The sequence below is a fragment of the Ostrea edulis genome, chromosome 8, assembly GCF_947568905.1.
Source record: "Ostrea edulis chromosome 8, xbOstEdul1.1, whole genome shotgun sequence".
NCBI classification, from domain to species: domain Eukaryota; kingdom Metazoa; phylum Mollusca; class Bivalvia; order Ostreida; family Ostreidae; genus Ostrea; species Ostrea edulis.
This window is the reverse complement of record NC_079171.1, coordinates 31,425,560-31,439,845: the sequence shown is the minus strand read 5'-3', so window position 1 is coordinate 31,439,845 and position 14,286 is coordinate 31,425,560. Positions and strand designations below refer to the sequence as shown.

The 14,286-nt window shown below is 37.2% G+C and overlaps 1 protein-coding gene across 1 annotated transcript; it reads right to left on the bottom strand.

The window, feature by feature from the left end:
- Window positions 1-9,573: 9,573 nt before the first annotated feature.
- LOC125662774 (uncharacterized) lies at window positions 9,574-13,533 on the bottom strand. The gene is made up of 4 exons (XM_048895132.2): window positions 13,277-13,533; window positions 11,131-11,152; window positions 10,653-10,859; window positions 9,574-9,862 (listed from the first exon to the last, which is right to left on the bottom strand). The coding sequence occupies exons 1-4, from the start codon at window positions 13,523-13,525 to the stop codon at window positions 9,648-9,650; spliced, it is 693 nt and encodes a 230-aa protein (XP_048751089.2). The 5' UTR covers window positions 13,526-13,533; the 3' UTR covers window positions 9,574-9,647.
- Between the last annotated feature and the right edge of the window lie 753 nt (window positions 13,534-14,286).

Below are 14,286 nucleotides of genomic sequence, written 5' to 3'. Positions count from 1 at the left end.
TTTTCTTTGTAAATGTACAGGTTTAAAGCTTTCTTTGACCTAGTTCATGTTGGGTAGCTATGTTTACATTTACGCCAGACGTAAAGAATTCCTTTCATTAAAAATTCGAATCTGCAAACAATGTATGGATACCCCTGGTGGCCCTTTTTATATTGAACAGTGTAAACAAAACAAATGAATTGCAATATTCATTGGACGCAAAGGGGTAGGGATGGGGACATTTGATGCAATGGAGTTACGTTTTAGTTCCAAATACATATTTGTGTTTTGATATACCTGACATTTTTTATATTGTAGATCGAGTTGAGTGGAATAATGAACCTCCAGATATCTATGTACATGTACATGTATGTATTATAATTAATCCAGATTTAAAACATTGTTGTGACGTCAGTTCTTTGTCTTGACAGTACTTTATTTTTCATACGGTACTGAACATAGTCCAGTATTATTAAGAGCAGGCCAATATTATGAGAAATATTGAACTGACAGTAAAAACCAGGAATAAAGACCACTCTTCGTTGTGCGAGAAAACATATTTATTATTTATTAAATACAATATTCAAGGCGTGAAATATTCCAGTAAATTATACGAAATGAGTGTTTCGTGTATAATCCGATTTTACTGTATATGAAATCGTTTAGGCACCACAGTTATAAATCCATGTCACAATCATTCATTTAAATACATGCACATTGAAGTCGCAAATTCACTGTTACATCCCCGGCAGTGATGTTTATTTCTTTTCTCGATCCAAAGGAAACACTTTCATTGAGCTTCACTTTCTTCGGCTCCGGCGGGGACACTGGACGGTTTCTGAATCAAATCACTTACACTCGTGTAATTGTTCCTCGGAGGTGCGTTTGTAGTTGCGAATCGCAGATGACCTGTGACCAGTTTTTTCCCGCTATAAGTTGCTCGTCAACACCCGCAGCATATGGGCGTGTGGCGGCAGTAGCCCGAAGAAAGTGATTTGTAAAAAAAAAAACCCATCTAGTTCTGCCTCTCTACACGTGGGGTAGACAACGTTGTGCCAATGTTACCATGCCAATCTTCTCAACCATGTTGGAATTTTTATGTTGGCCCAACGGTGGTCCAACGTAAATCAACTATTATTTGATTTATTTTCCTAGGATGTTGGGATTCTGAAGTTGGCCCAATGTTGGTCTAACGTTTGTAATGCATCCTTAACAAAGATATTTAAATTAAGCTGGTAATAGTACGTTGGCCCGAGCGTTGGTCCGGTGTTAACATGAGTTCTATTGCATTGACCCAATTAATGTAGGCCTAACAGTTGCACTGCGAACTATACAATGGTGACCATGTAAGCTGGGGGAGCATTACGTTGGGCCAACGTTGGTTGCATGTTTATAAAACTTTATATATCGATATGTTGGCGCAGTGGTTGTGTTGCATGCATATATGATTGCATAACATTATAAAAAAATCAATATATGCACCCAGGGGTGCATTAGCCGAGTTGCATGGGATATATTGTAAAGTCAGGAATGATGTAGCATATTTATAATTGTGAAGAACTAATTTCAGTTTTAAACTTTTCGAGTTACTGTCCAGAAACCATATTTGTCTGAAGTTTTCAATCTATTTTCGGTCACTGTGACCTTGACCTTTGACTTTTTTTCTCCAAAATCAATAGGGGCCTTGCTTTGCTGGTATACAACAATATACCCATTTAATTCAAATTAAAAAAATTCGAGTTATCCTCTGGAAACCAATTTTTTTTTTAATTTTAAATCTATTTTCGATCACTGTGACCTTGACCTTTGACCTATTTTCTCTAAAATCAATAGGGGTTTTTCTTACTTGGTACATAACAATTTCATTAAGTATTATTTGATTCGGATTTAAACTTTTTGAGTTATCATCCATCGTCTGAAACCCACGGTTGATTACGCTTCGTTCTTCTCTCCATCACCCATGGGTCCATTCATTCCTATTCGCTCGTTCTCATGAATAAATATTTTAAGATATCGTCCAATCAAAGTAATCGTAATAGTAATGGAACTCTTCTGTTTTTAAAGGTAGCGCTAACTTAACTTTGCTATCACAACAATCGTATACCGAAATTGGGCTGAAAGCGTCATTTTGATTGGACAAATTCGCTTAGGGTTTTCCATGAGCACCCAATCAATTTGTCTCATTAATTATTCATGAGAATGAGCGAGTAGGAATGAATGGACCCACGGGTGATGGAGAGAGGAACAAAGCGTAATCAACCGTGGGTTTCCGACGATGGTTATCATCCGGAAACCAAATATTTCTGAAATTTTCATTCTATATTCGGTCACTGTGACCTTGACTTTTGACCTTTTTTCTCCAAAATCCATAGGGGTCTTTCTTACCTGGTACCCAACAATATCTCAAAGTTTCATTTGATTCGGATTTAAACTTTCTGAGTTATCATCCGGAAACCAAATTTTTCTGAATTTTTCATTCTATTTTCGATCACTGTGACCTTGACCTTTGACCATTTTCCTCCAAAATCAACAGCTTTTTTTACCTTACCTGGTACCCAACAATATATCAAAGTTTCATTTGATTAGATTTTAAACGTTTGGAGTTATCATCCGGAAACCAATTGTTGACGCCCAACCGCCCGCCTGCCAACCCGCCCGCCCGCATCACCAAACCAATAACCGAGTTAAGAGGCATATTCTGAGATAGTAAAGAGATATTCTTTGTCCATGCATGAATGCAATTGGATGATTGCATCCATTCATATCTGCTGTTAAGAACTAAAGAACGTGGCCAAAACATCAACACGGGTTTTGGGGTTTTTATTTTGTTCTATTCTTTGAGGCAGGTGCATGATGACTTATTTAGTTTTAAAATCCTATGCTCAAAATTTTAACTGAATCTTATGACTTATTTCACGAGTGTTGCATTAATGAGAATTTATAGAAGAATGAATAAAAAAGTAAGTTCCCTGGGACAGGATGTAAATGTATATATAAATCAAAATAACCCAACCAATTTTATAATTACATTGAAACAAAAGTCAGGCGAGTTGCTAAAACTGGGGGAGTCGCAGCGGTTAAAACACCAAACTGTGGGATGAGCTGTCAAATTCAATTACTCAGAGGTGGTTGATATTTAAACTCAATATGCAGAGCAAGTAAGAAGATTTGAATTATTCAACTGTTACAGCTGCCTCTTAAAAGAGATGTAAGTATGAATGTTTTTATAATCATCTTTGATATATTTCTTTACCGTGTAAATTGTTCCCATTCTTATCATGTTTATGCTCCATGGCACTTGGGGTTACCAGACTGAAGCTAGCAGCCACTAACCAGCAGCCAATAAGCACGTAGAAGCTAGCAGCCACTAAGGAAAATCATCAAAGAAATGAGAGTACTCATAGAAAAATATTTCAGTTGAAACCCATTTTAAAGGAAAGTTTTAATTCAATGTTTTGAATTAATAAATGTCAATCGCATCACTCATGGGCAACTTAGCTCACATGAGAGGTTGTACATCAATGGTGAATTGAATTTACAGCAGTGATTTGTAATGAAAATGGATGGAAAGAAATAAAATTGACCACACTTTTCATTTTCTGATCTTTTTGAACAATTAATTTTGTCACCTTGCATGCACGAAAGTAAATACGCATTGCTAATTTAGCTCACTAGAATATTACGATCTTAGTCATTAAGTACCAATGAATAGATTGATATGATAGGGAAAACTATATGATGAGGGGTGCTTTATTATCTCAAAACTGATCCCATTTTCATGTGCCAATCCATTTGAAATCATATTGCATTCAAAACCCTTTTCTATAAATTAGCTCACCTGAAGAGTGATAATCATTGCTTTGTAACAAAAGAAATCTTTTGAGCAAGTGGATTAGATAATGAAACAAACACCTGACTTTGACATTGCCCATGACCTACTAAAATCAGTATAAAACGAGTTTTATGACTACTTTTAGAGATGTAATCTTTGAAGACAAGGAGAAAGGACCATCAAGGCAAGGTAGAGGACCCTAGGGCTATCATTTACCGCTTTCAGTTTGAGGCTGTAGTGGTACCACCCGGTGGCTCCAGGGGTCGGACAGATCTGGAGTCCCTATTTCTATTCCATGAGGGGTTACAGGGACAATGTGTCAATTGATTGGAGTAGAGATTCCAAAGGGGTACTCGATTCCATGTAAAGAAGAGGTCTGTTATACCCGGAAGTATTGTTTAACTCACCTAAACTTTATCATTTTTCATATCTCTAAGAGAATACAGGAGTTTTATGATTGCTTTTAGAGCATTGATCTTTGAAGACAATGCGAAAGGAATATCAAAGCAAGGTAGAGGACCATCGGGACTATCATTTACCCTTTCAGTTTGGGGCTGTAGTGGTACCACCCAGTAACTCCCGGGGATCGGGACAGATTTGGAGTCCCTATTTCTACTCCATTAGGGGTTACAGGGACAATGCGTCCATTGATCGAGGTAGAGAATACTATGGGGTACTCGATGCCATGTAAATAAGAGGTCTTTGATACCCGGAAGTATTGTTTAGCTCACCTGCACTTTGACATTTTGCGTATCGCCAAAAGAATGATGGGGTTTTAAGACTGATTTTAGAGCATTGATCCTTGAAGACAAGGCGGAAGGAACATCAAGGCAAGGTAGGGGATCCCTAGGGACTATCATTTACCGATTTCAGTTTTGGGCTGTAGTGGTACCACCTGGTGACCCCCGGGGATCGGGACAGATTTGGAGTCCCCATCTATACTCTATAAGGGGAGACAGAGATATAGTGTCCATTCAGTAAAGTTGAGAATGATAAGGAATATTCGATGCCACGGAAAGAAGAGTTCTGTGATACCTGGAGGTATTATTTAGCTCACCTGAACTTCGACATTGTTGGTATCTCGTAAAGAATAAAGAGGTTTTATGACGGCTGATAGAGTATAAATCTTTGAGGACACGGCGGAAAGAACATCAAGGGAAGGTTGGAAACCTCTAGAACTATTATTTGCCGCTTTCAGTTTGAGGCGGTAGTGGTACTACTCGGTTGCTCCTGGGTTCGGTAGAGATTTTGAGTTCCATTTTTCTACTCTACTAAGGGTGAATGTTACAATTGGTTGGAATACCACAGGGGATCCTATTCATTACTCGATCCCAGACAGACAAAAGGTCCGTTATACCTGAAAGTGCTGCTTACCTCGCCTGGGTTTATGACATTTTTTGGGTCTCGTAGAGAAGAAAATGGTTTAATAGGGTTGGTTGAGCATCACTGAAGAGACTTTATTTGTCGAAATGCGCATCTGGTGCATCAAAATTGGTACCGTGTAAGTTTTACATTATGACCCCTGGGTCGAGGCCTTTGCTGGTGGACTGTTAGTCCCCGAAGGTCTCTACAGCCTAGTAGATAAGTACTTCGTTACTAGCTTGAAAATACGGATATATATACATGTATTTAATTACTGTTATAAAATTTTGAAATTCATTTCAAAATTAAGGATTATCTCCCTCACGCATAGATCTTATCCTTAGACGAATTTGACTCCATTTTTTGGCACACTGTTTTCCCCTATAATAGCTCTAAAACTTCCAAAAGGAATAGGTTAGATTTTGACTTATTGAAATAGTCGTGCAGGTTTTGTTACCCAGGTGTACGATGAACTGCTTGATCGTACTTTATGCTACACATACGTGTGTGTGTGTACACACAGTTTGTGTTCTTTTTATTTAAGATTTAATAACGTTATTAAAAACGCGTAATCTTGGTAAGATTAGGCCAATAGTTTTTGTACCCTGTTATCTGAATGACAAATCTGGGATACGAAATTATTATAAACCGCGTAAATTTCTATATTAAATACATTTTTTTAAAAAAAATCTTATTTATTCATTAACCAGTAATTATGATATTACTTATATTTACTTTTTCATATATTAGCACTCTAGCTAAATATGTTTTCAGATTATTTTTCAGTTTCTGGTGGGATATGGATGACAGTTACAAACGGAATCCAGAGTTTGATGTATGGAACGCATGGTTTTCAACTCTCTGGGATTTCCTGATTCATGGTTTTCGGAGTATTTGAACATAAGAACCGAAATCAGTGAACGTGATGTGACAGTGTTGTGAACTATTCCTGTTTTCGCTCTCCTGACATTCTGGTGAAGTCAATGCGTTGATACTAACCGAGAAGAACTGTTACGTTACCCGCCTTTGTGATGAACTTTTCGTGATATGGACTTTTCTTTGAAGTGAACTTTTGCATATTACGTATACATTCACTCTTATATTTTGTACAATGTATACCATTGTTTTCCATGGGGGAAAGAGGGGTTTATTTTTCATTTCTTTATACTAGCTTTTACTCAAATGTATAGCATTTGTCTCTAAGGGGGAGGAATGTTGTAGTTTGGGTTTTACTTTTACTCCTGGATTTCGATCTCGATGTAAATTATTCACCTGTTGTATTTGACCACGCCCACTTTATCTTTTAGCCAATAACTTTAATGACAGTTTCTATTGTTTAATTTGCTATATAAAGTCATGCAGCTTACTATTCGGGGAAGCGAGACAGCTGGCCTTGCTAGGTACACTTCTCCTTCCATTCTTCCTATTTTGGAATTACGTTTTGCCAGTTTTCTTTGTCCGTTTTTACTTACTAAATTATTATTATTACCTTTGGGTTGGGAGATTTCTTGATAGTTTCTAGGCTTAAGATCTAAACTTTAGGAGTGTGTATTTGTCACATTCATACTGGTAATAAATTCGTAAAGTGTTATTTATCTTATTTTCATTTCTATTTGAATTCATTTTCAAGTTTCTAATCATAGCGTAGTTGGGTCGTTTCGAAGTCGCCACAATGAAATAAAATAAAACAAACACAACGGGAAGTACAGACTATACGAACGCCAGACCTGCTACTGTACATTGTTCCGGGTGTGTAATCTCCGGTTCATTTTTTATTTTGTTTACATGAGGATAGGGGGCCATTTTGGCTGGTGTTTTTGCTGTTTCTGCGTATTCCAAGCATTGCATGTGCCTTGTGGGTACACTCCTGCACCATATGTAAGTAAACTAAGCATTCACATGTATTTCCCTAAAGTAGTCTCTATAACATGTTCACATATTATGACTGTTTAGACATACTTAAGTTTTGGCACATGTCCATGTCTTAAATCATTGCCACGTATCGAGTCATTATTAGTAAATTCAGTGCTACAATTAATTTCATACTAGGATAGGTTTATCAGATCTTGATGTATATTAAATGAGTTATAAGCAATTGTAAAGTTTTATTATGAATGCAAATTCTATAATTATCCTCAATCAATTAAGGTATATTCTGCATGCAGCTCAATAGTGCATGCCATATTCTTGTTATAGCTTAAGCCAGTTTCTGATTTAACTTAATATCAGAATATTGACTTGTATTCCACATACTACATTGCACTTTTTCAAGTCTGTCCTATTTGTCTACAACTGATGTATTGCTTAAAGTTAGGGTCATTGTTTATCATTTTTATAACTGTATGGACTTTTTTTAAATTTGATTTTTCCTTATTTTCAGTCTTTTACCACATGCAAGTTCAGTTATCCACTTAATAAAATTGACCCACTTTGACAGTGTTGATTATTGAATTGGTAAACTATCTGCACAGACGTAGAATAGTAGCAATGAAGGTTCTGTATCGTGTCAACGCCTACATTGACACCGGACCTCCGTTGTTAAAGACCCAACTTTAAGTTAACACCCCCAAATTAGTAGCCGTCTGTCAATCAAACTTATAACAATAGATTTCGGGTGGAGTGACCTCTGCACAAACTGTGGTCTAGAGCTACCCCAGAGAGGTGTTTTGATACCAATAACAGCCAGGACCTATTGACATTCTTTAGATCTTGAGGAAGTCCTGTATTCTAGAGTTTTGATAGCATTGACCTGTCCACATCTACTATTTTTTCGTAATTCAATTGTTTTTAAAAAAGACCCCTGAACAACGCAATCTTAATATAATTGTAATTTCCCCCTTTTATAAATATGTATTATGCAAGGTGAGGATAACGAACAGTGATCAATCTCATAACTCCTACAATCAATACAAAAGAGATAGTGGGGCAAACACGAACCCCTCGACACACCAGAGGTGGGATCAGGTGCCTAGGAGGAGTAAGCATCCCCTGTTGACCGGTCACACCGGCCGTGAGCCCCATATTCTGATCAGGTAAACGGAGTTATCCGCAGTCAAAATCAGTGTGCCAAGAACGGCTTAACAATCGGTATGAAACACGTCAGACAGCATTTAACCCAATGCGAGGTTGTATTGACGAACTAGATCGTTATAACGACCATAGAATTTGCGAAATGCTGACTTCAATCGAGACTGTTGAAATCTCTGTACCATCAACTTGTTTGTCAGTAGCTTACCTCGATTTAAAAACTGACTATACCTAGAACAAGCTCTTGCATATCGAATCAGTTGATATATATAAACACCATATGCAGGTGATAATGGAATATTGCTACATAAATGTGGGAAATTGACGATGGAGAAGCTGAAATCATCCCGTTTGTCATACAGTTGAGTTGTCAGTTTGCCGTTAATGTCTACTTTCAATAAAATATCTAAGTATGAAGCAGAAGTGGACGACTCTGTGGTGTCCTTTATTTCGAGCTCACAGGGATATATCAAATCGACATATGAATGAAAGCTATCATTGTTAATAGACAAAACGTCATCGACATATCTAAAAGTCGAATTGAAGGTCACAGCGAGAGATTTTTTCTTCGCACGTAGAAGTTTTTGAATAAATTATAAATTACACAATCAGAAATCAAACAATAATTGCCCATTAATTTCTAAAACTTGTAACTTATTGAAATAATTTATATTATCAATTTATGATAGTTCTATATTTATAAAAGAAACTATTCATTGAAACAATGACTGAGAGTACACGAAAAAAAGAGGGGGTGGTGTAGACTCTGTGTCATAGGGATACAGCCATTATACAACACTATGACCACAGAAACACTGCAGACGGCCCTGAGACCCTTCCTGTGTACATCAAAAGTATACACAGCACATTGATCTCTTGGCCAGGTAAATAACAATGACAATAGATGAGCTCCGCTCACATCCAGTGATCCGTGAAGAAACCGTACGGTATTTTATTTGGATCTTTAAGTTTACATCCAAAAGACCCGTAATTCTCTTTTCCAAATACCAAGCTTTTGGCAAAGGAGCAATTCGTGCTCATTTTACGTCTTAGTTCTTGAGCAGGGATCGAACTCAATTGTAACCTCCATATCACGAAGCGAACGCGAGAAGTTCATAGAATGAAAGGCAAAGACAACGAACAGCGATCAATCTAATAACTCCTATAAGCAATACAAGATAGATAGTTGGACAAACACGGACCCCTGGACACACCAGAGGTGGGATTAGGTGCGTAAGGGGAGTGAGTATCCCCTGTCGACCGGTCACACCCGCCTTCAGCCCTATATCCTGATGAGGTAAACGGAATTATCCGTAGTCAAAAATCCGTAGACAACAACTATAAATATATATTTCGTGTTTTATTATTATTGACACAAAATACTTCGAGTTAGTAAATTCATTCACATTTTAAGGAAACAGCAAGATTGATTTGTATTATGCGTTGTCTATACCCTGTTAAAGACCTCAACTTCACATAGATGGATAGCCGTTCTTGCTCCCGGCGCAGTCTTTACTGATATCTGTAAGATGTCTCCTCGTACGTCTTCATTACATATGACAAATATTATTTGATAGTTCACCCCTGGTCCCTTGTAAACTCCACAGGGTCTCCAAACATTATTTTCTGCAACTTCAATCTGGGCGTTTTGGAACCGCTCACCTGTAAATCATATCGAATGTCTCATTTAATCAGGATAACTTTGTTGTATTCATAGTACCCACCGGTAGCTGGCATTTTATGCCTCAATCGCTCAGATGCGTCTCACTGAAAACGATCTGCAGACATGAAAAGAATGAAAGGTGATGATAACGAACAGTGATCAATCTCATAACTCCTATAAGCAATACAAAATAGAGAGTTGGGCAAACACGGACCCCTGGACACACCAGAGGTGGGATCAGGTGCCTAGGAGGAGCAAGCATCCCCTGTCGACCGGTCACACCCGCCGTGAGTCCTATATTCTGATCAGATAAACGGAGTTATCCGTAGTCAAAATCAGTGTACCAAGAACGGCATAACAATCGGTATGAAACACGTCAGACAGATAAGTATTGCAAGACGGAAGAATGGCAAAAATTTCCTTTCTTTATTGATTCCGTGTGTTATCCCTTCTATCAGATTTACACTTCTGACCTAGACAATGTTCTGAACGTTCTATACTTACAACGTCAGAGTTTGATAGGAATATTACGTAATACTAATTTTGCCATAATACGGTACGTTTGGGAAGTGAAGACTCGAGAAGCTTAATTTTAGTATAAATGATATTCTGTAAATTTGCATCACGACACATTTTGCCGCCAACCGGCATTCGCTGACTATATTTGATAGATAGAATTCTTACAATGTAAAAGATACCACCCGAACAAGAAAAAAAGCTAGCATTCGTAAGGACGGACGAGAAAGCCCTTACGAGAGAATGACATGTTTTAAAATGAACAAATCTGACCTTCTTTCGTCTGTCTGTTGTAAATAACAACCATAGCAATATCTGTAGATTGACCGAGGTTTATTTGGATCCAGGGATCGACTGTGAAACGGGTGTGGAAAAACAGGCGATTATTTGGACAGATTGTCACAGTGTCCGTTGCGTATTCAGCATGAAAGACATGGAAATGACGATTGCGTACTAGGCTGACAGTCCTGTTAGCTGCAACTGCAAGTGTTTGATTTAAAAAAAAATCTGATGATTATATTCACGTATAACCTTCTCACCACCACCACCACTAAAATTCTCTGTAAAACATAGGGGGAAAAGCTTTCTGTTGTTGCATGCAATAAACGTTTAAATGAAGAAATTGTGTTAACATCTTGTTTACATCTATGCATTATTCAATCAAACCATTAATGGAAATCGAAACACAATGCCTACCGTTTTTTAAAATATCGTTTATCAAATATAATGGTGGAAAACAAGGAGTGCTTACCATTTGGACCAATCGGATCTACCTACAAAGACATGCAATTTAAAATTGACAGTGTGCATTGTTAACTTGAAATGACCCATCGGATTTACCTACAAAACATGACATTTCAAAACTAAAAGTGTGCAATGTAAACTTGAAATGAGGAAATAAACTATGTAATATTCCTTTACTTCAGAGACAACACAAGTGATAGTTTTACTGTATGCAGGAAAATTTTCGCCCTCGTTTATTTTTCGCCCCTTTCGTTCTAGTTGTCAGTGGGCGAATTGAAGATTGGGCGAAACAATTTTTCTCTTATCTTCCTTAAAAACACAACTATGTCTGAACGAAAGTAAACTGTGACGAAACCGTCTGCTAGTGTACAAGGTCGAATATAACACGATATGAAAATGGCCCTGTATGCAGTATATGCTTTATCTAAAAAGCACATGTATATACAGCATGACTACATCGTAACAAAGTAAGAGCGCAAGTGTCTAAATAAAATTTTATTCTGTCGAGCCTGGGGAACAGGAAAAGGAGCGATTCAATTATATTGATTGATTGATGTTTTCCACCACACTCAACAATTGTTCAGTTATATGGTGGCGCCCAGTTTTTTGTTGGTGGAAGAGAGAACCCAGATACAATGTACCTCCCGAAAGTAAACTGGGAAAATTTCTCACTTACCGGCGCGAGCGGGATTCGAACCCAATCCGACCAGAGGTGAGAGGCCGTGTGATTTTGAGTGCGATGCTCTAACCACTCGGCCACGGAGGCCCCGACTCAATTATAGATGTAGTGAAAGTCTAGTAGAGTTTCAGTGTGCTGAATGAGCTATCAGTTTCAACTAATGAGTTACAGGGGTTACATTGCGATACACTACAACCCACCCCTCTTTGAATCATAACATCATCAATGAAAGAAAATTACTTTTGATTTCAAACATATATTGCAGTTTATAAACGATGTAAGTTTTTTTTTCACAGGACTCAATATTTTCTGTCACTAGCACGTGCCTATATAACGTCCCATATGGCTGATATTTTTGTAAAACAGTCTCCCATCATTGTCTATTTTCACGGCATTGCCATGTTGAAAAATTACGAGAAATGGACCTCCCCAGTTTGGCCGTAGTTTTGATTTTCTGTCGCCTCTGGAGTATTATAATTCGGTTATTCAGTAACCTCTGGGGTATTATAATTTGGTTTTTCTGTAGGCTCTGCGGTATTATAATTTGGTTTTTCTGTAGCCTCTGCGGTATTATAATTTGGTTTTTTTGTCGCCTCTGGGGTATTATAATTCAGTTTTTCTGTCGCCTCGGGGGTATTATAATTCAGTTTTTCTGTCTTCTTTGAGGTATTATAATTCAGTTTTTCTGTCGCCTCTTGGGTATTATAATAAGGTTTTTCTGTCGCCTCTGCGGTATTATAATTCGGTTTTCTGTAGCCTCTGGGGTATTATAATTCGTTTTTTTTGTCGCCTCTGGGGTATTATAATTAGGTTTTTCTGTCGCCCCTGGGGTATTATAATTCAGTTTTTCTGTCCCCTCTGGGGTATTATAATTCAGTTTTTCTGTAGCCTCTGGGGTAGTATAATTCGGTTTTTCTGTCGCCTCTGAGGTATTATAATTAAGCTTTTCTCTCGCCTCTTGGGTATTATAATAAGGTTTTTCTGTCGCCTCTGCGGTATTATAATTCGGTTTTCTGTAGCCTCTGGGGTATTATAATTCGGTTTTGTTCCAATACTATCGGCTATCAATTTCAATGAGTTACTGGCACATTGAGATACACTATACTATATATCGTTACACATAAAATAAATGAGGAGAGAGAGAGAGAGAGAGAGAGAGAGAGAGAGAGAGAGAGAGAATTGAATGGTCCATTACATGTAAATCTTATACGGTACCAATTTTGATGCACCAGATGAGCATTTCGACAAATAATGTCTCTTCAGTGATGCTCAACCGAAATATTTGAAATCCGAAATAACTATGAAGTTTTAGAGCTAAATATAGCCAAAACCAGCGTGCCAAAAAAGTGGATACCAACTCCTGTCCCATTTATCAAACCGAAATTACTCATTTTATCTTACACGTAAACGTTCATCGCTTTTACAACTATTGGATACCATTTTCAAACATTTGGAAGCTGTGGAAATCACCAACCTGAAATGTAGCACATCTTTCATCCCCATGTCTGTAATTTCTGTTTTCTAAACTATTGAACTGGCAGACCACGTCACACTGGAATAACTGGGGTCTATCAGCACATTTTCGAAGTGCACCACACCACCAATTTTCTTTACATACTTTGAAACAAAGATTTACAGCATTTCCGAACATGATATTGTACTGTTGATAAATCAATTCGATTCCTTTACTATTTGCTCCAAAAAACCGCAGATGGAATGGCATTTGATCTCCATAAGATGAAATAAAACGGAGCGAAACAACAAAATAAAATACATAAGTCTTGATCTGCAGCATAATCAGTTAGCGAGTTTAATCTGAATCCTATTACGAATTTTTTGTTCTTTGCTGAAAACAACAACTTTTTTGTAACTGCAATCTGTCTTATCTTTCGAACACAGTGCGATATATCATTGAAGTTTTAAACAATCAATGTCTTAGAGCGAATGGCAATTGGTATATCATTAAAGTGTCCAACGTTATCAGACAAGTTTTATTGTCATGAATAAAGCGTATCTCTATAAATTTCATTAAATAGCTAAATCTCATTAGCTGTTATATGCCTTCTCTGTGTTGTTTTTCTTCACTCTAGTGATTCTCGTATCCAATATACATCTTGAATACAACTCGATAAGAAAAGCCCATACAACGGCAAACTTCAGGCTTCAAATTTCATAAGTTAGAAGAACGTGTTAAGGTGGAATGATGCACCTGGTGATTTTTCCCGTACCAATTCCTTATATATTTATAGAAACATAAGTAATAAACCCAGATCACAAGTAATTCTCGTTTACTCGTATTTTTAACAATCTTTATTTAAGTTTTAAAGAAAATTTAATTTCATTAATTTTTAATTGCATACTCCAAAACTCCTCATTTTTGTCTTTTGAGATAGTCCTGTTTACGATGTTTGAATTAAAATACAACAAAACAATGTTATTAGCTATCATGTCTTTCATTTTTTCAGAAAAAAAATTTTTAAACAT